General features: G+C 43.4%; 1 protein-coding gene across 6 annotated transcripts in view; it reads left to right on the top strand.

The window, feature by feature from the left end:
* CFAP47 (cilia and flagella associated protein 47) overlaps positions 1-26175 on the top strand; it is a 1065013-nt gene that overhangs the window by 515161 nt on the left and 523677 nt on the right. For all 6 annotated transcript variants that reach the window (XM_063953487.1, XM_063953488.1, XM_063953489.1 and 3 more), the window contains 2 exons: positions 22152-22378; positions 25069-25255. In XM_063953487.1, coding sequence (XP_063809557.1) covers positions 22152-22378; positions 25069-25255 — 414 coding nt within the window. The remainder of the gene's footprint in view (positions 1-22151; positions 22379-25068; positions 25256-26175) is intronic.

The following is a 26175-nucleotide window of genomic DNA, read 5'->3' as shown; positions in this document are numbered from 1 at the left end:
ACACCAGTATGTGTGTATATACTTTTTAGTGTATTCTCCAGCCTCCTATCAGCTGGGTCCTTGAGGGCGGCCGTTTCTGGAGACGGTAACGCCACTTGTTTTGATAAGCGTGTGAGCGCCTTATCTACCCTAGGGGGTGTTTCCCAGCGCGCCCTAACCTCTGGCGGGAAAGGGTATAACGCCAATAACTTCTTTGAAATTAGCAGTTTTCTATCGGGGGTAACCCACGCTTCATCACACACTTCATTCAATTCCTCTGATTCAGGAAAAACTACAGGTAGTTTTTTCACACCCCACATAATACCCCTTTTTGTGGTACTTGCAGTATCAGAGATATGCAAAGCCTCCTTCATTGCCGTGATCATATAACGTGTGGCCCTACTGGAAAATACGTTTGTTTCTTCACCGTCGACACTAGATTCGGTGTCCGTGTCGGTGTCTGTGTCGACCGACTGAGGTAAAGGGCGTTTTACAGCCCCTGACGGTGTTTGAGATGCCTGGACAGGTACTAACTGGTTTGCCGGCCGTCTCATGTCGTCAACCGACTTTTGCAGCGTGCTGACACTATCACGTAATTCCATAAACAAAGCCATCCATTCCGGTGTCGACTCCCTAGGGGGTGACATCACCATTACAGGCAATTGCTCCGCCTCCACGCCAACATCGTCCTCATACATGTCGACACACACGTACCGACACACAGCAGACACACCGGGAATGCTCTGATAGAAGACAGGACCCCACTAGCCCTTTGGGGAGACAGAGGGAGAGTTTGCCAGCACACACCCAAGCGCTATAAATATATAGGGACAACCTTAAATAAGTGTGTTCCCCTTATAGCAGCTTAAATATTATTAATATCGCCAAATAAGTGCCCCCCCTCTCTGTTTTTACCCTGTTTCTGTAGTACAGTGCAGGGGAGAGCCTGGGAGCCTTCCTAGCAGCGGAGCTGTGTAGGAAAATGGCGCTGTGTGCTGAGGAGAATAGGCCCCGCCCCCTTTTTGGCGGGCTTCTTCTCCCGTTTTTCTGACAACCTGGCAGGGGTTAAATACATCCATATAGCCCCAGAGGCTATATGTGATGTATTTTTAGCCAGAATAGGTACTTTCATTGCTGCCCAGGGCGCCCCCCCCAGCGCCCTGCACCCTCAGTGACCGTTGGTGTGAAGTGTGCCGAGAGCAATGGCGCACAGCTGCAGTGCTGTGCGCTACCTCATGAAGACTGAGAAGTCTTCAGCCGCCGGTTTCTGGACCTCTTCTCTCTTCGGCATCTGCAAGGGGGTCGGCGGCGCGGCTCCGGTGACCCATCCAGGCTGTACCTGTGATCGTCCCTCTGGAGCTAGTGTCCAGTAGCCTAAGAAGCCAATCCATCCTGCACGCAGGTGAGTTCACTTCTTCTCCCCTAAGTCCCTCGTTGCAGTGAGCCTGTTGCCAGCAGGACTCACTGAAAATAAAAAACCTAACAAACTTTTTCTAAGCAGCTCTTTAGGAGAGCCACCTAGATTGCACCCTGCTCGGACGGGCACAAAAACCTAACTGAGGCTTGGAGGAGGGTCATGGGGGGAGGAGCCAGTACACACCACCTAGTGGTCAAACTTTTAATTTTGTGCCCTGTCTCCTGCGGAGCCGCTATTCCCCATGGTCCTGACGGAGTCCCCAGCATCCACTTAGGACGTCAGAGAAAAGTAAATGAACAGCAAAAAAAAAATAAGTGCCACATTATTCTCAAGGCTTGGTAGAACATTTGCTTGTTTTTACCAAGAAATGCAAGCAGAAAAAGAAAAATAATTGCTAAAATATAACAACACAGAAAGTGTTTTGTCATAAAGTTATTATTATATTATAATATGGGGGAAGGGAGGTGGGAATGGAACTGCACACCCTAATTCAAAACATAATGAGAGGTGCTACCATGCTGAGACTTGTAGTATCACACAGAATAAAAAGAAAATGCAGGTACACACTCTACATTTTGCTAATTAGAACAATTATAATAAAATGGTGGGTCCCTAACATACCTAAGGTTCAAGTCCAGGGCACGGGACCCCCTAGGCCAGCAGAAGCCAACAGTCCCCAGGCATTACACTAGTGAGAGGTTTAAGTGCTAAAAGATGTTACATTAGTAAGAAGCAGTGGCTATGTGTTGAGAGTGTTACATAGGTGAGAAGTAATAATTCGATTGTTAAAAAGTGGAGTCTAAAACAATTTAGGTGCTAAAAAAGTGCTAGATTAAGGGGTATATGCAATTGCGGTCTAATTGCCGAAAATGTTGAAAAACGGGTAATTTTCGACAAAAAACCTGACGAATTTGATTCGACAATGCAATACAGTACTTTTCGACAAAAAACCTGCCGTTTCATTTTCGACTTTTGGCAATTCGACATTTTTTCAATTCGACATGTCTGCAATGTTAAAATGCGGCTTTTCGACAAAAGTATATTCAATTGAAGAATGTCAATTGGACAACAGTGCTTTTCGACAGTCAATTCGTCAATTTCATTCCGACTCATTTTTCTGTTGTGATCTAATACATTTTTTTTAAAAATATGTATTTTTTGGTGCTTTTTTTTATTGCTAATAGCATATCTATTTATATTTGAAGGGATTATCTACTTGGTTTGTCTATTTAGGAGCCACAAGTATTATTTAATCGTTTTTTTTAAATAATATTTTTTTTTACTAACTACAATAATATGGAGAGATCAGTGCATGTTTTTCAGTTGGAAGGGGTGAGAAGTGTTCAAAAATTCCTGAAAAAAAATGCTGGGGTCCCCCCTCCTAAGCATAACCAGCCTCGGGCTCTTTGAGCCGGTCCTGGTTGTATAAATATGGGGGGGAAAAATGACAGGGGTTCCCCCATATTTTAACAACCAGCAGTGGGCTCTGTGTCCGGTCCTGGTGCCAAAAATACAGGGGACAAAAGACGTAGGGGTCCCCTGTATTTTTCACACCAGCACCGGGCTCCACTAGCCAGAGAGATAATACCACAGCCGGGGGACACTTTTATATTGGTGCTTGCGGCCGTGGCATTAAATCCCCAACTAGTCACCCCTGGCCGGGGTACTCTGGAGGAGTGGGGACCCCTTAAATCAAGGGCCCCCCCCCTCCAGCCACCCAAGGGCCAGGGGTAAATCCCAAAGCTGTCCCCCCTAGCCAAGGGTGACGGATGGGGGGCTGATAGCCAGAGTGTAAAATTAAAGAATATAGTTTTTTGTAGCAGTACTACAAGTCCCAGCAAGCCTCCCCCACAAGCTGGTACTTGGAGAACCACAAGTACCAGCATGCGGGGGGAAAACGGGCCCACTGGTACCTGTAGTTCTACTACAAAAAAATACCCAAATAAAAACAGTACACACACCGTGACAGTACAACTTTGTTACATACATGCACACCAACATACATACATACATACTTACCTATGTTGACACGAAGAGTCTGTCCCCTTCTCCACGTAGAATCCATGGGGTACCTGTAAATAAAATTATACTCACAACAATCCAGTGTAGATAGGTCTTCTTCTTGTTTGTAATCCACGTACTTGGCAAAATAAAAAAATGCAAAACATGATCCAAACAATAACAATATTCTTTCATTTTACACTCTGGCTATCAGCCCCCCCATCCACCGCCCTTGGATGGGGGGGACAGCCTTGGGCTTCACACCTGGCCCTTGGGTGGCTGGAGAGGGGGGACCCCTTGATTTAAGGGGTCCCCACTCCTCCAGGGTACCCCGGCCAGGGGGGACTAGTTGGGGATTTAATGCCATGGCCGCAGGGACCAATATAAAAGTGTCCCCCGGCTGTGGCATTATCTCTCTGGCTAGTGGAGCCCGGTGCTGGTGTTAAAAATACGGGGGACCCCTACGTCTTTTGTCCCCCGTATTTTTGGCACCAGGACCGGACGCAGAGCCCAGTGCTGGTTGTTAAAATACGGGGGAACCCCTGTCATTTCCCCCCCCATATTTTTACAACCAGGACCGGCTCAAAGAGCCCGAGGCTGGTTATGCTTAGGAGGGGGAACCCCGTGCATTTTTTTTCAGGATTTTTTGAACACTTTTGTGCCGTCCATGAAGTTGAATCCAGGCCGACCACTATTCGTCAGTTGGTCTGTTTTTCGACAGCGGGACTGTCAAATCTGTTATTTATTGAATATGTCGAATTCGGGTCCCGGCGGGAGGGTTTCGACTGTCGAATTGTGTCGAATCCAAAAACAGTCGAATTCCAGACGGAATTCGACCGCAATTGCATATACCCCTAAGTGTTACAATATGATGCCCCAAAACAGTATGATATCATTATGGTAAGACATTAAGACATTAAAGTTTGTCACTTTATAAATAATCTCCCTATAAGTTGTATTGCCCATACATTGCGAATGTCAAGCATAAATCTGAAATTCAGGTCTTTAAAACTATAATGTTGGTAGAATAAATCACTAAAGTAATGTGCAGTCCTTTGTAGTATGCTAATTACTTTGACTTTGCAGCAATATACAAGTGCCTTGCTAAATTACTTATCCCCCTTTGCATTTTTCATGTTTTGTTGCCTCACAACCTGGAATTAAAATGGATTGTTTGAAGGTTTGCATCATTTCATTCACAGAACATGCCTACAACTTTGAAGGATTTTTTGTTGTTATTGTGAAGCAAACAACAAATAGGACAAATAACAGAAAACTTCAGCGTGTATAACTATTCACCCCCCTAAAGTCAGTACTTTGTAGAGCCACCTTTTGCAGCAATTACAGCTGCAAGTCGATTTGGATAAGCCTCTGTGATCTTGCCACATCTTGCCACAGGGATTTTTGCCCATTCCTCAAGGCAAAACTGCTCCAGCTCCTTCATTTTGGATGGTTTCAGCTTGTGAACAGCAATCTCCAAGTCTGACCACAGATTATCAATTGGATTGAGATCTGGGCTTTGACTAGGCCCTTCCAACACATTTAAATGTTTCCCCTTAAATCACTCGAGTGTTGCTTTAGCAGTATGCTTCGGGTTATTGTCCTGCTCGAAGGTGAACCTCCGTCCCAGTCTCAAGTCACAGGCAGACTGAGACAGGATTTGCTCAAGAATATCCCTCTATTTAACACAATCCATCTTTCCCTCAACTCAAAACAGTTTCCCAGTCCCTGTTGCTGTAAAAACATTCCCACAGCATGATGCTGCTACCACCACCATCTTTCACTGCAGGGATGGTGTTCTTGAGGTGATGTGATGTGTTGGGTTTGCGCCAGACATAGCGTTTTCCTTGGTGGCTGAAAAGTTCAAGTTTAGTCTCATCTGACCAGAGCACCTTCCTCCATACATTTGGGGAGTCATCCACATGCCTTTTTGCAAACTCAAAACGTGCCTTCTTATTTTTAACACTACGTAATGGCTTTTTTCTGGCCACATTTCCATAAAGTCCAGCTCTATGGAGTGTTTGGCTTATTGTGGTCATATGCGCAGATACACCAGTCTCTGCTGTGGAACTCTGCAGCTCATTCAGGGTTACCTTTTGGTCTCTGTGCTGCCTCTCTGATTAATGCCATCCTTGCCTGGTCTGTGAGTTTTGGTGGCCGGCCCTCTCTTGGCAGGTTTGTTGTGGTACCATGTTCTTTCCATTTGAAGATGATGGATTTGATGGTGCTCCGGGGGATCATCAAAGATTTGGATATTTTTTTTTTTTAAATCCAACCCTGACTTGTACTTCTCAACAACTTTGTCCCTGACTTGTTTGGAGAGCTCCTTGGTGTTCATGGTGTGATGCCTTTTGCTTAGTGCTGTTGTAGCCTCTAGGGCTTTCAGAAAAGGTGTCTTTATACTGACAGGTCATGTGACACTTAGATTGCACACAGGTGGACTTCATTTCACTAATTATGTGACTTCTGAAGGTAATTGGTTGCACCAGAACTTTTGAGGGTCTTCATAGCAAAGGTGGTGAATACATATGCACATGCCAATTTTCAGATTTTTATTTATAAAAAATTATTTTTTATATAGATTTTTCTCATTTCACTTCACCAACTTAGACTATTTTGTGCAGATCCATCACATAATATTCAGATAAAAAATAAAAATAAATTACAGTTTGTAATGTAACAAAATAGGTAAAAAGCCAAGGGGGTGAATATTTTAGCATGGCACTGTAGTTCAATTGCTTAAATTCCACTGAGGTTTGAAAAAAACAACAACCCACTAAAACAATTCGTTTGAATTCAGATCATTGAATTGAAAATAAATCTCTGGGTATTAGAGATGTGGTGAAATTAACTAGTATTGTATACACATATTGTCAAGGCTACCAGCGAGTCCCGGCCAAGGCCTTGGCTTTTACCTGTTTTGCCAACTGTTCGGGTGCGCTTGTACTGGCGGCGAGTGCTCTTTGGCTACAGCACTGTTCTTGGAGGAGGTCGGTGGCAAGGCACAGGGCAGAAAGGAGACTGTGTAATGCTGCTGCAGCATTCCCTGTGACTCTGGCCTGTCAGGACATGTGGTGTGGACGGTGCCATCTTGCTTCAGGTCACCTGACCAGGATCAGCCTAATCCTGGTCAGGTTGTGAGTCAACTGATTCCTGCAGCCTGTGCGGATTCACTTGAGAGTATAAAGCTTCCTGTTTTACAGGACTCTGGTGCCAGTTCCATTGTCACACAGCAGTGTGAGCAATGCATCTGCGCTCCCTTAGTGAGACTCTAGCTTTGTTTCTGAGTATCACTGTGGAAACCCTGCTATACAAACATTACTCCAGTCCGGTTACACTCCAGTTTGCCTCTAGTCTGGTTACATTCCAGTCCGGTTACACTCCAGTCCGGCCTAGTCCAGTTACACTCTAGTCCGGCTCCAGTATGGTTACACTCCAGTCCGGTTCCATTCCGGTTATACTCCAGCCCGGTTGCAGTCCAGTCTGGTTCCAGTCCGGTTACACTCCAGTCCAGCTCCAGTCTGGTTGCACTCACGTCTGGTTCCAGTCCAGTTACACTCTAGTCCGGTTCCAGTCCAGTTGCACTCCAGTCCGGTTCCAGTCCGGTTTCACTCCAGTCTGGACCCAGTATCATCATTCTGGTACCAGCCGGGTCAGCAATCAGCCAGATTAGGCTGTTCAGACCACCAGCCTAAAGCCAAACCTTTACCAGAACACCTAGATCAGTTTGCCCAGACAGAGGGCTGCTACAGGCTCACTGGGTGCAGCAAAGCCCAATGTTCCTTGCGTGGCTTCCGGGTAATACTCCACATCTCTGTTCTAGGTCTTGTCAATCTCCAGGTACTAGTTTTTCCCATAACCTCGTAACTTGCAACGGTTATTCCATTATATGCAAAAGCACCATCTCCGGCCTCCCAACTTCCAGTACAATACTACCCAGGAGACCAGTGTCTCTGACACCAGTACGGAGACATCCGAAACCCAGAATCAGACACATATATACTTTTTTTTTAAAAAGCAGTATCAGCCTACATTTACTTAATTGATATATATAACATTAGAAATGTTAGGAGAATGGATCCATTCAGGAATACTTTAGAAACTGCAAACAACATGTGATGCATGGCATTTTTAAAATGACATCGCTTAATAGTATATTTCACGACAGTTTAATTTTCAATATCCTTCCCAGGTTATATACAGTTAATGCGTGTCTGATCTGGGGCTACTGGAAGACAATCTACAGTCAGCTGCTTTGCTCAGAATAGCGTGCCCTCACCTCAGCTCAATGTGACTGGTGGTGAAATGACCATCCCCATTGACAATGCTAAATTCCTTGTCGTATAAACAACCCTTTATGAAGCTAAGAACACTGTACGCTGTTTACTTAAGAAGTACCGTAATGGTACGCTATTGGCGTAGCGATCGCTCAGCCGTAGGCGAGACGCTCAAGCGTCACGTTCGCTCACGGCCCAGTGATCACAGGACACGTTATTGGCTATGTCTAGGGGAATGATTCGCTATGGCGTAGCATACGCTCGAGACCACGAGGAGGTCACCAGCGATGCAGACGCTCACAACACTATACCTTTATGTTAAAACCTTATACCAATGAAATACACTGAATACCTTAATGTGAGTACAGGGTGTAAGTGCAACCTTGTGTAACCTGACTAACTACAAAGCTGCTTGAGCGTCACCGACGCTCAAGTGAACACTTAACACTATAGAAAATGCACAGATACTGGTTTAGGTTCCAAGGCCTATTAACTGTATTATATCTAATATACTTGTAAAAGGGGATAACAGTACAAATGATACACTACAATATAACAGAGACTTCCTAACCACAGATCTAAACAATAAATACAAAAAGACGATACTACACTGACCTAAATGCAATACAATACAATACTATCTAATACAATACAATACTAGCCTAGTCTAGGGGAGATATGAGAGAACAGAACAGAACAGAGAGAGAGAGAGAGAAATTGGCTCACAGAAAGACAATGATTACGGAGAGAAACTTACGCACAAAGGGTATGATCGCCTGCGCCTCGATATCCAGCTCCCGGCTATCAGCAGATAACCGTTGATGAGAGAGTGAGAGCTGGATGTGGTCGGCCTGCCTATTTATGCCCCACACACAATGCAATCTCCTGGTCCTACAATCCCATTGTCCATTGGCCGAAGGAATTCGGCCCTGCATCATAACAAAAGGTCATAGGGTGATTCATACAGGTGGGCTGTGACGATTTCCAACAGCTCAGGTGGGTGGGAAACTGGGTTTCCCGCCGCATACCTGAGTATGTGTAAATAATAGAAATGGACATAAACTTCTTATGTCCATAACTATTCGCGCGAGCGATTAATACGCTCCAAACCAACACCGGAATATTGCTAATTAAATACTCTTCCGATGGGTACCAAACACTGCTGTATGATTCCTGTTAGACCCTTCGTACGATATAAAGAGGGATTCCTCAGCTCTGGGACATTGTATTTTAACCAAACTTTCAGAATCTATCAAAGGGACCATGATCTATAAACTACATTAATTGTGAAAATATGTAACGAATGAGTCGCACGCTACGACCACATAAACTCTACCGTAAATACGCATACCGCGCCGGCGAGTGCACGCTATTGCGGGTATGCGCTTCCACGGGAGAGCGTACGCACGCGCAGCGCGGACCAGTGTGCGGTGCAAATATGGCAACGTGCATTGAGACATTTTTCTGACTTTGACAGTCCACCCTTTGGCAGTCAATAATAACTGCCACAAAACATTTAAGGAGAAAAATGTAAGTCAGGGGTTAATTGATTTCCATGGTTGGGGTAAGGAAGAAGAGAGGAGTAGGTGTGAAAAGGGTATGACCTAGTGAGAGAGTAGAAGCATGTGTGTATGAGTCCATGTTTGGAGGGTCATGTATCATCGTGCCGTACGTGTGGTAAATCAAGCTTCGAGGTATTGCGAAGTATACATTTGAATTCCTTCTTATCCTGTGGTACAGGTCTGTGGATGGGCTGTCAAACTCTACCGAGCTCATTTCGGCTGTGGTTGTAACAAAATGGGGATGCACATTTTAGTTGATGATACATGAATGGGGGAGGTATGTGGTTGCTGCTATCTGTGCCTGTATTCCCTATCGTCTATGTGTGTCGTTTCCTGGGGGTTGTAGAGATGAAGATAAAGAACACTTACGAAAAATGCAATGATATTCTATGTCAGGGAAATGTACATCTGTTGTTGAAGTTGTGTTCGGTATCTGTTGAGAGTCGTCTTCTTTGCGCTGTATTGCTCCTTGGGCATGAGCAAATAGCTTTGTCTGAGCCATCAGATTTACAAAAAATGTTGGGCTAGCGTGAGTTTAAAAATACTAGGGAAACTGGGGATCCATGGCAAAGTTCATCAAGTGTCCATATTTAAAGTTGTCAAATCTTCTTCTTTGGTCAATCCGTTGTCTGTATACATCTCGTCTCGTCAGCTTCCTCGTCCAAGGGGGTCTTTGTATCTTGGAGAAAAGCAGAAAAACAGGTGAAAGAAACGGACCGTATAATCGCATTTTCATCACATTCTGGTTTCTATCATTGGGTCATAAATCAAATCCAGGTTAATTACAGTTTCCTCACTCCTCAAGCTCATCACTTTTGTACTTTGTTTGCACCTCATTAAAGCCTGCCCGCATCTAAATATCAATCCAATCGATATAACGACACCCAAGATACATAGTAGGAACTTTCCAACATCCATTATGACTCCTTGAGCCCAGTCTCCTAAACCGGAGAACCAATTTCGCGGGTTCAACCATGACACCCAACTAGTCAGCTCATTACCTACAGCAGCAAGGGTGAGATTGTGTTTTCGACGAAATTCCCACTTTAATTGCAGAATATCGTCCATCTTTTGGTCTATGACCTCTACCGGATCCTCGGTGCTATTTGTGATATACGTGCAACACTTTATGCCGTACTGTGTTGCCAATGTAACACAATATCCGCCTGTTACTGCTGTAAGATAATTAAGAACCATCCTATGCTGAACTAGTTCTGTTTTATAAGCTTGAAGTTCTCTTCCAGTGTATCTAAACGTGTCATCATACATTTCAGTGATATTATCTAACAAATTGGCGAGCGCGGAAATGTATCTATAATTCATCACACCTCGAGCGGTGCGAGTGAAATCTAACGCTACCAGAACCTGAATCCCGGTGGATTCATGGATAAGATCAGAGGCCGGATGCTCTAACCTTTCTGACAGTTGTCTTTTAACTCGGTGCTCGTAATGAGTGTGAGTATAAGGAGCTTGGGCACCACGGTGTATGTCCTTCATTTTGTCATGTGTAACAGTCATCACTTCAGGCAATACTTTTCCAATATAACACAATCCTTCAGAGTTTGGGGCAAGCCACTTGTACGCCTTTCTCCCGCATATGAAATATGCATCATCGGGGAGAACATGTGGGACGGAGAAGGACATGACCATGTTACAAACCTTCCAGGTGAAATCTCCTGACCCTAATTCTTCCATCTGCCTAATGCACGTATCGGTTTGTACGATATGTGCACAGTATCCTGGTGATACCTCTCCAACTCTAGTAATCCTATTTCCTAAGGTATATCGATACCGGAAAGATTTTCCTCTACTGGCTATGTGGCGTACGAGCTCTGTATCTGTAGGCATTCTATCTGCTCTGTGTGAAAAGGTCATGGTAAGGTTGCTCCATGACACTTCCCAATTTCCCGGTTTTCTGGGATTGGAGATGTTAAAACATATGAGGGACCTATCCACATGGTATTGGTGGAGCTTCAAACTAGGAGGGCTGGAGATATTAAACCTCCGGTCCACCGGTCTCCCACCACTTAGCTCAAGTACCTCCCCTAACGTTAAAGGAAATGGTACTAGCCCTGATTTACTGTGACCCTGAGGTACTTGAGAGCATACCCAACAATCGGTCTTGTTTAACACATTACCCACTAGAGAGTGATAGTCACTCAATGGATGCCGGTCCATATGGATATTAAAACTAGATTGGCATTTCTTTATGCATCCATCTTCAACCAGATTATCACAGAGCCTACAGATACAATTTTCTTCAGCTAACAATCCATCACAATTTCTTCTATCGGATCGTTTTCTGATACTCGCCTTTGCTTGTTGGTTTGGTTGATCTTGGAAAACTACGCCTCCATCATCATAATCGGAACCCATTCCAGAACCTCTCTCGACCTCTATGGTACTCTCGCCGGAACAGACTGCTCTGGTCAACATCATGGTTAACATCAAAATCCGGATCACAGTCTCTTGGGGCAAGTCCATCTTTGAGGAGGAAATGGAGAAGAATGAGAAGGGGGAAAAAGAAATTTTAAGGGAGAGGGGATGGGAAGTGGAGAAAACAATAAAAGGGAGAGGGGAGTCGACAGCTGCTTTCGATCTTCAAGGCTCAGGAGCCGCCTCAGTCCTCCTGGAACAGACACTCCAGTGATACAACCTCTACCGTCTGTTCCTTATCACGGGACTTCTCGGGATCAGCAACCTTCTTGCAGTGGGATGAATGGACCCAAGTCTCTCTCTCAGCAACCTTCAATGCTGTGGTGCTAGTCAATAAGACCTGGTATGGTCCTTCCCATCTATCAATAAGACAACCTGAGCGTAGAAAATTTCGTATCATTACATAATCCCCAGGTTCAATGTCATGACAATTACTATCTGGTAAATCAGGAATCACCAACTTCAGATTATCATTTTGATTCCTCAACTGCTTACTCATGTTAATCAAGTATTTTACAGTTACTTCATTGTTACATTTCAAATCATCCTGAGGGTTAATCATGACATGCGGTTGTCGACCAAACAAGATTTCAAAAGGGGACAGGTTAAGAGGGGACCTGGGAGTGGTTCTGATGCTATACAAAACAATGGGTAAAGCTTCTGGCCACGTCAATCCTGTCTCTGCCATTACTTTACTCAATTTATTTTTAATAGTGCTGTTCACTCTTTCGACCTTCGCACTCGCCTGTGGACGGTACGGAGTGTGCAGCTTGCTATCAATTCCCATCAACTTACACATTCCTTGAAAGACATCACCTGTAAAATGGGTACCCCTATCACTTTCAATGATTCTAGGGATACCATATCTACATACAAATTCCTGCACAATTTTCTTAGCTGTAAACATAGCGGTATTTGTAGCTGCTGGAAAAGCTTCGACCCAATTCGAGAAAACATCTATACAAACAAGTACATATTTCAAATTTCTACATGGGGGTAATTGAATGAAGTCAATTTGTATTACTTGGAAAGGGCCGCCGGCAGGTGGGATATGGGATGGTTCTGTAGGTATTGCTTTTCCAATATTCTTTCTCAGACAGGTAAGGCATGACATTGCTTTCTTACTCGCATGAGAGGAGAATCCTGGGGCGCACCAGTATGCTCTTACCAATTTGCACATCCCCTCCTTGCCTAGATGAGTCAGCCCGTGAGCTGCTTCAGCCAGACATGGAAGGTATGCCCTGGGGGCCACTGGTTTACCATGTCCATCCGTCCAGAGCCCTGAGGACTCCTGGCCATATCCCTTTGCCTTCCAGACTGCTCTTTCCTGTGTGGAACACAAATTCTGCATCTCACACAACTTCTGTGTGTTGATGGTATTAAATACCATCAACTGTGTGGTGTCTGTCCGTGTGGGGGTAGCAGCTGCAAGCTTTGCGGCTTCGTCTGCTCGGCTGTTACCAAGTGACACTGGGTCTTGACTATATGTATGTGCTTTACATTTGATAACAGCCACTCTGTCGGGTTCCTGTATCGCTGTTAGAAGCCTTTTTATGTGAGCTGCATGCGCTATCGGTGTACCAGCTGCCGTCATGAAATTTCTGAGACGCCATAGCGCTCCGAAATCATGTACTACCCCGAACGCGTATCTAGAATCGGTGTAGATATTGGCAGACTTACCCTTAGCCAATTCACATGCTCTGGTTAGGGCGACCAGTTCAGCAACCTGGGCTGAGTGAGGTGGGCCTAGCGGTTCCGCTTCTATGGTGTCTTGGTCATCTACGACTGCGTATCCAGTACACAAGTCTCCCGAGTCTGACTGTCTGTGACAACTACCGTCCGTGTAGAACGTGAGTTCTGCATCTTCCAGTGGATTGTCACTGATGTCAGGCCTTGCGGTAAAATTTTGGGTCAAATATTCCATACAATCATGTGCATCTTCCTTTGCATTAAATCCTCCTTCCCCATCACTCTCACCTTCCACCCTTTGTGTCTGACCAGGCACACCTGGGAGAAATGTTGCAGGATTTAATGCACTGCATCTCCTTATGGTGATGTTTACGGGGGCCATTAATGCCAATTCCCATCTTGTAAACCTTGCTGATGAGACGTGTCTGGTTTGGGCAGAATTCAATAAGGCAGATACCGCATGCGGTGTATGGATTGTGAGGTTGTGGCCTAGCACGACATCTTCGCTTTTCGTCACTAGCAATGCTATCGCCGCAACGCTACGCAAGCATGTGGGGAGGGATCGCGCTACCGTGTCTAGCTGAGCGCTGTAGTATGCAATTGGCCTGCTGGCATCACCGTGTTTTTGTGTTAGTACACCTGCTGCGCACCCAGCACTTTCTGTTCCGTATAGTTCAAAGGGTTTCCCATAGTCTGGCATACCTAGTGCTGGTGCCTGCGTTAGGCACTGTTTGAGTCTCTCAAATGCTGTTTCAGATTCGTCTGTATGCGAAATCCGATCAGGTTTGTTTGAAGAGACCATTTCCTGCAAAGGTAGCGCCAATATGGAAAACCCTGGGATCCAATTACGGCAATACCCACACATTCCTAGAAACGTCCTGATCTGTTGCTGGGTTTGTGGCAGTGTCATGTCTCTAATGGCTTGGATTCTATCAGCGGTCAGGTGTCTCAGTCCTTGTGTTAGACAGTGTCCCAAATATTTTACCTTAGCTTGGCATAATTGCAACTTGTCTTTGGACACCTTGTGACCTGTGTCTGAAAGATGAAACAGGAGCTGTTTCGTATCCTTCAGGGATGCCTCCAATGAATCAGAACACAGTAGTAGATCATCCACGTACTGTATCAACACTGATCCACTCTCCGGTTGGAAAGACTGTAAACAATCATGCAAAGCTTGAGAAAATATACTTGGACTGTCTATGAAACCTTGGGGTAACCGAGTCCACGTGTATTGGACTCCTCTGTATGTGAATGCAAACAAATATTGGCTGTCAGGGTGCAGAGGTACCGAAAAGAAAGCGGAGCAGAGGTCAATAACAGTGAAAAATTTGGCAGTGGGAGGAATTTGCATTAGGATGACAGCTGGATTAGGCACTACGGGGAACTGACTCTCAACTATTTTGTTAATCCCCCTTAGATCCTGCACTAGCCTGTAACCCCTCCCCCCACTCTTTTTAACAGGGAAGATGGGACTATTTGCGGTGCTGGACGTTCTTACTAGAATGCCCTGTTGTAGCAAGCGCTCTATTACGGGAAAAACTCCTAGCTCCACCTCTGGCTTCAGAGGATACTGTGGGATTTTTGGAGCTATCCTACCATCTTTTACTTGCACAACTACTGGAGCTACGTTTGCCATTAATCCAGTGTCCTATCCATCTTTTGTCCAAAGCGACTCTGGTATCTGAGATGTCATCTCTTCTACTTGGGATGGATTCCTATTTGTCATAATGGAATGTGACATTAATTTTGATGGGGAGTCTAGCATGTCTCGTACTTCCTGAGCGTGATTCTCAGGAATGTCCAAGAATACACCTTCAGGAGTACAATAAATGACGCAACCCATTTTACATAGTAAGTCTCTTCCCAGGAGATTAGTTGGTGCAGATGCAGCCAGCAAAAAGGAATGCTTGGTATGCAAAGGCCCTATTGTAATCTCGGCTGGTTTGCTAACAGGGTAGTGCTGGACTACTCCTGTTACTCCCATGGCTGGAATTGTCCTACCAGTGGTTCTCATGCCCACTGTCGAATTTATCACTGACTTGGCCGCCTCTGTGTCTACAAGAAAGTTTAAAGTTTTACCAGCTACATTGATTGCAATCTCTGGTTCGCTTCCAAGACTGGCAATCAACTTAACTGGCTGCAGATTACAGGTATGGCCACACCCCTATTGGGTATGCTGACCTCCCTGAATCCCATTGGCAGCAACTACTTGTGGGGGAGTTAGCTGGGAACTACCAGAGGCATGCCAATCTCTGTTCGGGGGGTATCTTTTTGTTTCCCCTGTATGTGGCTCAAAACTCCGCCTCTGTGGACCCTGCTCCCAATGTCGTGTGTTGTGTTGTTGTCTAGGGGGTTGAAAAGATCTTTGTACATTCTTTGTTCTACATTCTCGTGCAAAGTGTCCCGGTCTGTTACAAGAAAAACATGTTATTACACTTGCCTTACCCACAGGATTCGGTGGTACATACGCAGGCTGCCTTGTGGTCAGCGCCTGTATACTTACGGACATCAACTTATCACTTTGCGACTCCCTGTGCCTAGTGATATTTCTGTCGTGATCAATAGCAGCCTCTCTCAATGTGGACACTGACAGACCTCGCCAGCATGGTTGCGTGGTCTGTACCCTAGCTTTTAATGTTTCTTTCAAACCATCCATCAGTACAGATACTGCTACTTCTCGATGGTTTGGGTTGGTCTTAATGTCTTCTATACCAGTGTACTTTGCCATTTCTAATAGTGCCCGGTGAAAATATTCTGTTGCCGTTTCGGACTCCTTTTGCTTAATGGAAAATATTTTATTCCATTTAACAACGGCTGGGAAATACTCTTTTAGCTGTAAATTTATCCTTTTTACATTATCCTTGTTGTACACGTCTGTAAGCGGTACATCTTTATCCAATGCACAGTCAGCTAAAAATTGAGTTGCGTCAACATTGGAAGGTAAACAAGCTCTTAGCAGTATCTGCCAATCCTTGTTGTTGGGTTCTACAGTGTTACCTAAATCCCTGATGTATTTTTGGCTAGCAACTAAATCCTTCCTGGGGTCAGGAAATTCGGACACTATTGTTCTTAATTCCATTCGGGAAAATGGAGTGTACATGGCAATGTTCCTTATGGGAGTGGCTCCAGACACATCTGTTTTTCCATTGGGAACTGCTATTACCCTTACAGGAGCAATTCTAACAGCCTCTTCCTGTGTAGATTCTACTGCTTGTTGTGGTACAATTGTTTCAGTGTAGTGCATGGTGCCGTACTTACCCGTTGACACGACCTCACCTATCCCTCCGCTAGGGGCTTTCACTAATCTCGTGGGGGTCGCGGTGCCTACTGTGGTCTCTGCTATGGTGGCTGCAAGAGAGAGAGCTGAAATTGTTGCTGAATCGTCTTCTTGATCACACTCCTGAGGAAGGTTCAAAACAGGGTACATCTTGCACGGGTTAATACTTGCATGAGTTATTTGGTTAACATCATTAACATTTACAGGGTTACTAAGAGTTTGTGTTTTACAACCCAGTGCGTTTCTCTCCGCAATCAACTTCTCTCCTGCAATGTATGGTGGAGGAGGAGCTGTGGCAATCAACTTCCTGACTGCCCCAGATCCTGCCGCCAGAGCCAAACCTCTCTGTATCTCACCTTCCTGGTGCCATAACTGTAAACAATCATGATGCTGAATTCGTCTCTTTGTTGATTTTACGAGACATATCCTCCTCCTTAAATTTTGTAACACTTCTGGACTGAAGCTACCTATTCTTGGGAATTTGTCCCTGTCTTGTACAGTCATTCTCTCCCATTCATCACATAAAACCTCTGTGTGACTACCGTATTTTTCACACATTACATATCGTGCCGACCCAACTGGTCGGTTCTCTGAATCAACCCGAACCGAGGTTGATCGCCCCCTACCGGAACAAATGGCCCCCATAATCTGCAGGCGTTGCTTATTCCTCCTTGGATCTTTATCTCAAGGTTTTCAGCGAACCCTTACAAACAAACCAAGATGTCCTTGGGCAGGCCGGCGGTGGTGGTTTATCAAGTACCCCACTTACTTCTCGCCCACGTTGGCCAGTACTGCAATCACTGTAACCAGAGCTGCTGTACCCAACCCAGGGCCCCTGTGAACCTTTATTTACTGGGGCGCGTTCCCCAGCAAGTATCGGTTGTTGGATAGTTCCTGAGTGACCAGCGAACTTCCCTTCCAAAAATAAAAAATTACACAAATCACGTCAGAATGTGCAAATAGCGTTTGTGACCACTTTACTCTAATGGTATTAGGTCAGATTACTAACTACTGCACACAATTACGTGCGGTCCAATCGTTCAGTACACGAGCACTACTTGTCATGTACTGAAAGACCAATGGAATCGATGTTTCCGGCCGCGATTCCTTCAGCAAGAGCTTATGGCCTATATGGGTTCTGCACCAACACCCCAGGCGTTGTGCCACTGGACTTTTATAGCGGACCTTTTACCTTACGACCTCCTGGTCTTGTTCCTTATGACCTCCTGGTCTTGTTACCTTATGACCTCCTGGTCTTGTTACCTTATGACCTCCTGGTCTTGTTACCTTATGGTCCGCTATACTCTAATGCTCAAATATTATTTAACCAGGGATGCCTCCCTAGCCACCGTATATGTCACTTACACGTATGTCCCTTGACGAGTACCCGGCTTTCCTTTTGGTTCCACCTTAAAGTTGTATAAACTTTTGTATACAAAACACACTCACTCAACACATGTACACTTTTGTTTCTATATCTATTTCTGCGCAGAAATTGTCTTTAGGCCAAAAGTGTTACCAATTAGGAGCAGGATCTGTTAAACTAAATTTCAGATTTTTCCAAAAATAGATTTGCGTTATTTACCGCGTCGCGTTATCTACCGCTGTGCGTTAATTATCGCCTTTGCGTTACTTCACTTTATCACAGCTTGAGCTACGTGGGCGTAACCGGACGCTACGTTGCGTAATGAACGCTGCGTGCGTCTGCCTTTTGGATTGCGTACGCTAGTCTTTGTTAGCGACACGTGTACGCAATGCAAAGATCCACCGTAACACAATATATATACTTTTATCAATGTAAATGATCCCTGATCATCTACCGCAATCCACACTGACTGCCTTATCTCCTAGACAAATCGTGTGTTGTTCTATACTTTAACTATTACCTTTACTATGAAATAACAGCAAATCTCTTTTTAGCACTTTCTATCAACTATAAAATTTGGCAAACAGGAATAGTGATATACGAAAATGAAACAGAAAATGCAGATATATGTATGCGTGCGTGTATACGCAAGACAGAAGAGAAATAAAACAGTTTTAAAAGACACAAGCGTTTTGTTCTTACTTCCGGTTCCCGGATTCCTTCAGCACTCTTTATCTAAGCGAAGCAGACGCTTATCCCGCCAGCACTATGAGACAATCTCCCACCCTTTGCTGGGGGATAATGTCTGCTGATCTACCTAGTGCAGATGTGAGAAGTATAGGACGAGTCCCCAATTGACAATGCTAAATTCCTTGTCGTATAAACAACCCTTTATGAAGCTAAGAACACTGTACGCTGTTTACTTAAGAAGTACCGTAATGGTACGCTATTGGCGTAGCGATCGCTCAGCCGTAGGCGAGACGCTCAAGCGTCACGTTCGCTCACGGCCCAGTGATCACAGGACACGTTATTGGCTATGTCTAGGGGAATGATTCGCTATGGCGTAGCATACGCTCGAGACCACGAGGAGGTCACCAGCGATGCAGACGCTCACAACACTATACCTTTATGTTAAAACCTTATACCAATGAAATACACTGAATACCTTAATGTGAGTACAGGGTGTAAGTGCAACCTTGTGTAACCTGACTAACTACAAAGCTGCTTGAGCGTCACCGACGCTCAAGTGAACACTTAACACTATAGAAAATGCACAGATACTGGTTTAGGTTCCAAGGCCTATTAACTGTATTATATCTAATATACTTGTAAAAGGGGATAACAGTACAAATGATACACTACAATATAACAGAGACTTCCTAACCACAGATCTAAACAATAAATACAAAAAGACGATACTACACTGACCTAAATGCAATACAATACAATACTATCTAATACAATACAATACTAGCCTAGTCTAGGGGAGATATGAGAGAACAGAACAGAACAGAGAGAGAGAGAGAGAAATTGGCTCACAGAAAGACAATGATTACGGAGAGAAACTTACGCACAAAGGGTATGATCGCCTGCGCCTCGATATCCAGCTCCCGGCTATCAGCAGATAACCGTTGATGAGAGAGTGAGAGCTGGATGTGGTCGGCCTGCCTATTTATGCCCCACACACAATGCAATCTCCTGGTCCTACAATCCCATTGTCCATTGGCCGAAGGAATTCGGCCCTGCATCATAACAAAAGGTCATAGGGTGATTCATACAGGTGGGCTGTGACGATTTCCAACAGCTCAGGTGGGTGGGAAACTGGGTTTCCCGCCGCATACCTGAGTATGTGTAAATAATAGAAATGGACATAAACTTCTTATGTCCATAACTATTCGCGCGAGCGATTAATACGCTCCAAACCAACACCGGAATATTGCTAATTAAATACTCTTCCGATGGGTACCAAACACTGCTGTATGATTCCTGTTAGACCCTTCGTACGATATAAAGAGGGATTCCTCAGCTCTGGGACATTGTATTTTAACCAAACTTTCAGAATCTATCAAAGGGACCATGATCTATAAACTACATTAATTGTGAAAATATGTAACGAATGAGTCGCACGCTACGACCACATAAACTCTACCGTAAATACGCATACCGCGCCGGCGAGTGCACGCTATTGCGGGTATGCGCTTCCACGGGAGAGCGTACGCACGCGCAGCGCGGACCAGTGTGCGGTGCAAATATGGCAACGTGCATTGAGACATTTTTCTGACTTTGACACCATCCTCACCCATTACCACCTCCCACAGTGAAGTTGATCTTGTACACTTGAAAATTCAAGGCTATTTGGGGGGATTTTTGGGGTCTTAATGGCAATAAAAATGTTTTTTTACAAGTACAGTAGTGGGAGAGGCTAATGGAAATTTGAGAAAGTAACAGGGATGACAGTGTGCGTGCACAGGCATTTAGTGTATAGTTAGTGTACCAGGTACATAGACAGTAAACTGGTTACAATTTTAACCCAATTGAAGTCTGGAAAGCAGTAGATGTACATTACTGTGAATAGACACACAATAGTGAAAATACTGCCATCTGCTAGATGTATGAGGACAAATCTGTATGCAGTTATTTTTCTCAAATAAACCCAGTCTGGCTTGAATATAGGACAGGATTTCAAATTAGCTAACATTGATTTAAGTTTGTATTTATCTTATTATATATTATATGAGGTGTAGGTGTAGTCTGTTTTTATTTATTGGTATTATATGGCTGACTGCTGAGAGATTTTTCTGTATGCTCCTGTATCCTAAAGAGGATTTTGTACAGTGCATCTGGGAAGTTTTCACATCGCTTCACTTTTTCCACATTTTGGTATGTTACAGCCTTATTTCAAAATGGAATTAATTCATTTTTTCCCTTCAAATTCTACACACAATACCCCATAATGATACCGTGAAAAAAGTTTTTTTTTGAGATTTTTGCAAATTTATTAAAAATAAACTAAGAAGTCACATGTACTTAAGGAATACTGCAAAGAGGAATGGGCAAAACATAACAAAATGTAGAAAAAGTGAAGCGCTGAGAATACTTTCCAGATGCACTGTAAATAACACATGTTTTATGGCAACCAAAGAATAATTTCACAAAATAATAGTAGAAAGTATGAAGTGTTCCATACATCATCAATCTATCAGAAAAATCCAGTGTTTGCCTATGATTCTGTCCAACGATTGGTAAAATCCAAAATGTTGGAAATCATCGATACATCGATTCCAACCCAAAAATGATTGTAATCAGAGAGCATGGGATTTCTAGAATGTTGGATTTTGTCAATTGAGAATCTGGGAATTGGATAAGCCATCAAGAAATCAGAGAGATATGAGATAATTATTTGCTTTACAGTAGGACTAATTCATAATAGTGTTGGAGTAGTGACACACTGGTATTGTATTTTCATTATATTCAGAATTTACCACAACTCCCCTGGTAGTCACAATAAACATTCAAGCAGTATATAGCATTTAAATACATTGGCATAGAGAGTGGATATAATGCACACAAATGGTACACATAATTTTATTAAATAGAAATATCAATGAACAAGTCAATCAATCAATCAATCAATCAATCAATCAATCAATCAATCAATCAAGGTGAACACCATTAAGTAAGATCCTTTACGTGTTTTACACAAAATGGCCATTAGGGTGTAACCAATTCATAGTGCTAAAATATATTTAGCATTGACTTCTCAATCCAGTGTATCACATTTTGTAAATAGAAATAGAATGTATACCAGCGCTGGCTAACAGATTAGTACAAAGATGGCTTGCTTCATGTATAAAATTATAAACAATTTATTAACATATCATATATAAAACAATTTTAAAAAATGGAATCGATTCCTTTTTTTTAAAATTGTTTTATATATGATATGTTAATAAATTGTTTATAATTTTATACATGAAGCAAGCCATCTTTGTACTAATCTGTTAGCCAGCGCTGGTATACATTCTTTTTCTATTACACAGTATTTATTTGAGGATTTGACCTTCCTCATACCAGCTGCTGTTGGTTGCGCACTTACACATTCTCTATTTTGGTACATTTTGTAAATAGTTTTTTCCCTTTTTTATAGGCAACACAGAAACAGAGAAAACATGTTATTTTAAATGCAAAGAAAACCGTGTTCTAGCTGAAAATCTAAAAATCCCATTGGCTAATGAAGCACGAGAAAAAGCGCTGGCAATTGCAGCCCAGATGCAGATGCCATTTGTAGAGTATGAACGTAGAAAAGTCACAGGAACACTGGATAACAGCAGTCTCCAAGCGGCATTCGCATCATCAAGAGTGCAAAGAGAGGAGGTAAGCATAACCTGAATTTATTGATTCATGGGACCTACAGATGTGTCCTAATACAGTATTGCTGCAGTCAAGCCAAACAGCACCTCTTGGCATACCAGGTCGCAACTGACTCTACTAGCACCCAGAATTTTTTTGGTGTCTTCTTCACCTCAAAATGTGTCCTGGTCTCATTGCGATGTGACTAGGATGCACCAGGAGACTGCACTGATTCATTTCATATTCAACACTTGTACAGTATATCTGTTTGCAACTAAGGGCCATATTCAATTAGCAGTGATAACTGACTTTTCACGTGAAAAGTCCGGTTTTCGGGTGAAAAACCGGACTTTTCACGTGAAATGCAATTACAGCCTATTCAATTATCCTGGAAAATTTATCGGTGATCATGTTTTCACTAATTTCACTTCACCTTCTCTGAAGCAGGTGAAAAGTTGGGAAAAGTCACTATTTTAAGGTAAAAATGTTTGGATATGGTACAGAACTCCTGGGACACCCCCCTTAATGACTAATTAGGCACGTTGAAGTTTTTAATTATTTTTAATTGGCCAATAATGACATGTCATTTTTGGGGTGAAAAAGTAAAAAGTGATGGAAATTGGGGTTCAAGGTATGGGACAGGTATATTGGGGTACTTTATGAGTGGGACAGGTGTTTTTTAGGCTTGCAGATGGGAGTAATCGGTCTGTTTCCACTTTTTTTTAAAGTACCCTAAAATGACCCAAATATATACTTATACCCATTTTCATGTACCCTAAATTTAATGAGAGCATTTATTTTGCTCAAAAAAACTTGCTTTCTATCATTTTTTTGCATTTAAAAAAAATGCATATAACCGCCATTTCACACAATTTAAGTCCCCAAAAACTCTCTAATGTGATCTCTAACACACTTCTCTTCTGTTTTCCTATGTTAGTTTAGCATTTTTTGGGGTACAGGCTGATTTCCCCATTTTCACCTGCACTTTTCACTGCAAGAATTTACACGTGAAACCCGGTCGGAATTGAATAGGTCGAAAAATGGAGCGTTTTCGCTGCAATTTTCGGCCGATTGCCGCGAAAAAATTTCGGGCGAAAAATTGGCGCGAATTTGCGAAAAATTGAAAAACGGAGCGTTTTCGCGGCAATTTTTGGCCGATTGCCGCGAAAAATTTTCGGGCGAAAAATTGCCGCGAATTTGCGGATAATTGAATATCCCCCTCAGTCTGAATCTGTTATCTTTTTATTATTATTATTATTATTTATTTATTACCAGTTATTTATATAGCGCACACAAGTTCCGCAGCGCTTTACAGAGAATATTTGGTCATTCACATCAGTCCCTGCCCCAGTGGAGCTTACAATCTATATTCCCTACCACATGTACACGCACACACATTCATGCTAGGGTTAATTTTGTTAGGAGCCAATTAACCTACCAGTATATTTTTGGATTGTGGGAGGAAACCGGAGTACCCAGAGGAAACCCACGCAAGTACGGGGAGAATATACAAACTCCCCACAGTTAGGGCCATGGTGGGAATCGAACTCATGACCTCAGTGCTGTGAGGCAGTAATGCTAACCATTACACCATCCGTACTGCCCCTTAGTGGTTCTGTTAGCAGCCTGTTCTGGTCTTAGTTCTGATTTTAGTTCTGACCTGGTAAGTAACCAATCCCTGGATTTCTGTCTGCCCTGACCTTTGCTTTAGCTTTTTACTATATTTGAATTGCCTCCAGCACTGACCAATTTGTTTGGATTTAGACCATTTTCTAAAGTGAAAGTTTTGTTATACTTCAGAATCCTTTTCTTTAAAGCACTTATTACTGCAACTTCTCTTTCTACAGCAAATAATCCTCACTGATTTAGTGTGAATACCATTTCCTTAGCGTAAATGTGGGTTACTAAACGTGTGCACGTTCTAGATCTTAAGATGATGGTCTTTTAAGCCATTGCTTAACTCTCATGTAATCATTAAGAGGGTCCTTCTGACCTGATTTCACGCTGCAGTTGTTTGAAGCGCAGCGATCGGGTTGGAACTGCGCATGCGCCGGCACCGAAGTGGACCGGCGCATGCCAGACGGCCAAAGGCTGTCATTACCTAGCGATCGCCTCTGCCTGATTGACAGGCAGAGGCGTTTGCTGGGCAGGAGGGGGCCGGCGCGGCAGCGTTTAGCCGCTGTTTTTGGGGCGCCGTCCGGCCAATGCAGGCATGGCCGGGCTGTGTGGGGGGCGGACCACAGCGGCTGCGTGACGTCACACACAGCCGCTGCGACCCGGGGCAGCGACGAGTAACTCCTGGCCAGCCACAAGAGCTGCGCTGGCGGGGAGTTATTCTTCAAGTACAAAAGCATCGCCGCTGTGCGATGCTTTTGTACTTGTGCGGGTGGGACCGGACTGACATGCGGGGCGGACTAGCCCCATTCTGGGCGTCCCCCCGCATGTTTGGGTAGATGATCGTAGCAGTGCTAAAGTTATCACAGCTACGATCAACTCGGAATAACCCCCTATAAACATGCCAGCATTTTCACATATTTACTATTTTAATAGCTATAATAGTCATGCTAGATAACATACTACATTGTTTTAAAATATTTCACCATATTTTAAAACATATTGTACCACTTACATGTTGCTCATGATAACAATAGAGGGATTTGATATTTATTTTGTGAATATTATATGTTCATCAATGTTGCTTTTTTTCTGTACAGGTTAAAACATCATTCAGCTCTTTCTCCTCGTTGTCCAAAAAGTTCCATTCAATAGAGTATGATGTGGAAATTAGCATGCCCGAGCATTTTGAGATTCCAAGGAAAGTTTGCATTCCAGTATCTGCAAAGAGTCGATTCCCCACAAAAAGGATTATAATGGAAGGAGGTCAGCTGAGTCCAGAACAAGGTAATTGAGATACACTGATACAATGAAGTAATCTGCAAGATGCAAGCTGCAACTAGATTTTAGAGATATAGCCGCTAGATTTAAAGTGGCAGTGTTTTATTGTAAGTCAAAACTAGGTTATGTATAGTATATAGTAAATAGAGATAAGCAGTTTGGACTATGACAGAACTGAATTTAGGGGTATGGAGTAGTACTGAGTCATCACTTAAATCTGCACACCAATATGGACCTTGTCACAAGGCAAAAGTCTGTTTTCCCAGAAATCTTGAATTTCGCTTGTTTTGGGTCACATAATCAAAGCAGGTTATATGTCATTTTTTCCAATATTCTCTGTACTTGCATTTCTTAATCACATATAAGGGCACTGTGAGGATGTTCATTTGCCATTTTGACACTGGTGTCTGTAGGCACAAACATACATGGGCTGGCTGCTTTACATCTCTGACGCTTATGTTGTAAATTACATTATTTTAAACACCACAGTCTGTAGTGATCTTTGTTTCTCTTTAGAGTGAGAATTGGGATCCATAACTAACAGCAATTGCATCCTATACCCTGATCTGTGGTGTGGTTTGCACCAGCATTCCCTGTTGCATTGCATGCAGCCACAGTCAAGAATAACTGGTTAGCTTGTTAACCAGACCTGTCTTAACTATAAATGATAATTACTATAATTAACTTTAAGTTGAAACTAGAGACTGTCAGTGCAGGGGCAAACACAGGATTTGCAGGGGGGGGGGGAATTCTTTGCAAGTGTATGTATGTATGTATATATATATATATATATATACACACACACACACACACACACACACACACACACAAAGTCCGGAGGTGTGTCACTCCTGGCGGCTTGGAGACAGAGTCACTAGTTGCAGCATAAGTAGACAACGTTTCCATGACTTTAGTCTGTCATTTTC

The sequence above is a fragment of the Pseudophryne corroboree genome, chromosome 2 (assembly GCF_028390025.1).
Source record: "Pseudophryne corroboree isolate aPseCor3 chromosome 2, aPseCor3.hap2, whole genome shotgun sequence".
NCBI lineage: Eukaryota > Metazoa > Chordata > Amphibia > Anura > Myobatrachidae > Pseudophryne > Pseudophryne corroboree.
This window is presented reverse-complemented; position numbering and strand designations above follow the sequence as displayed.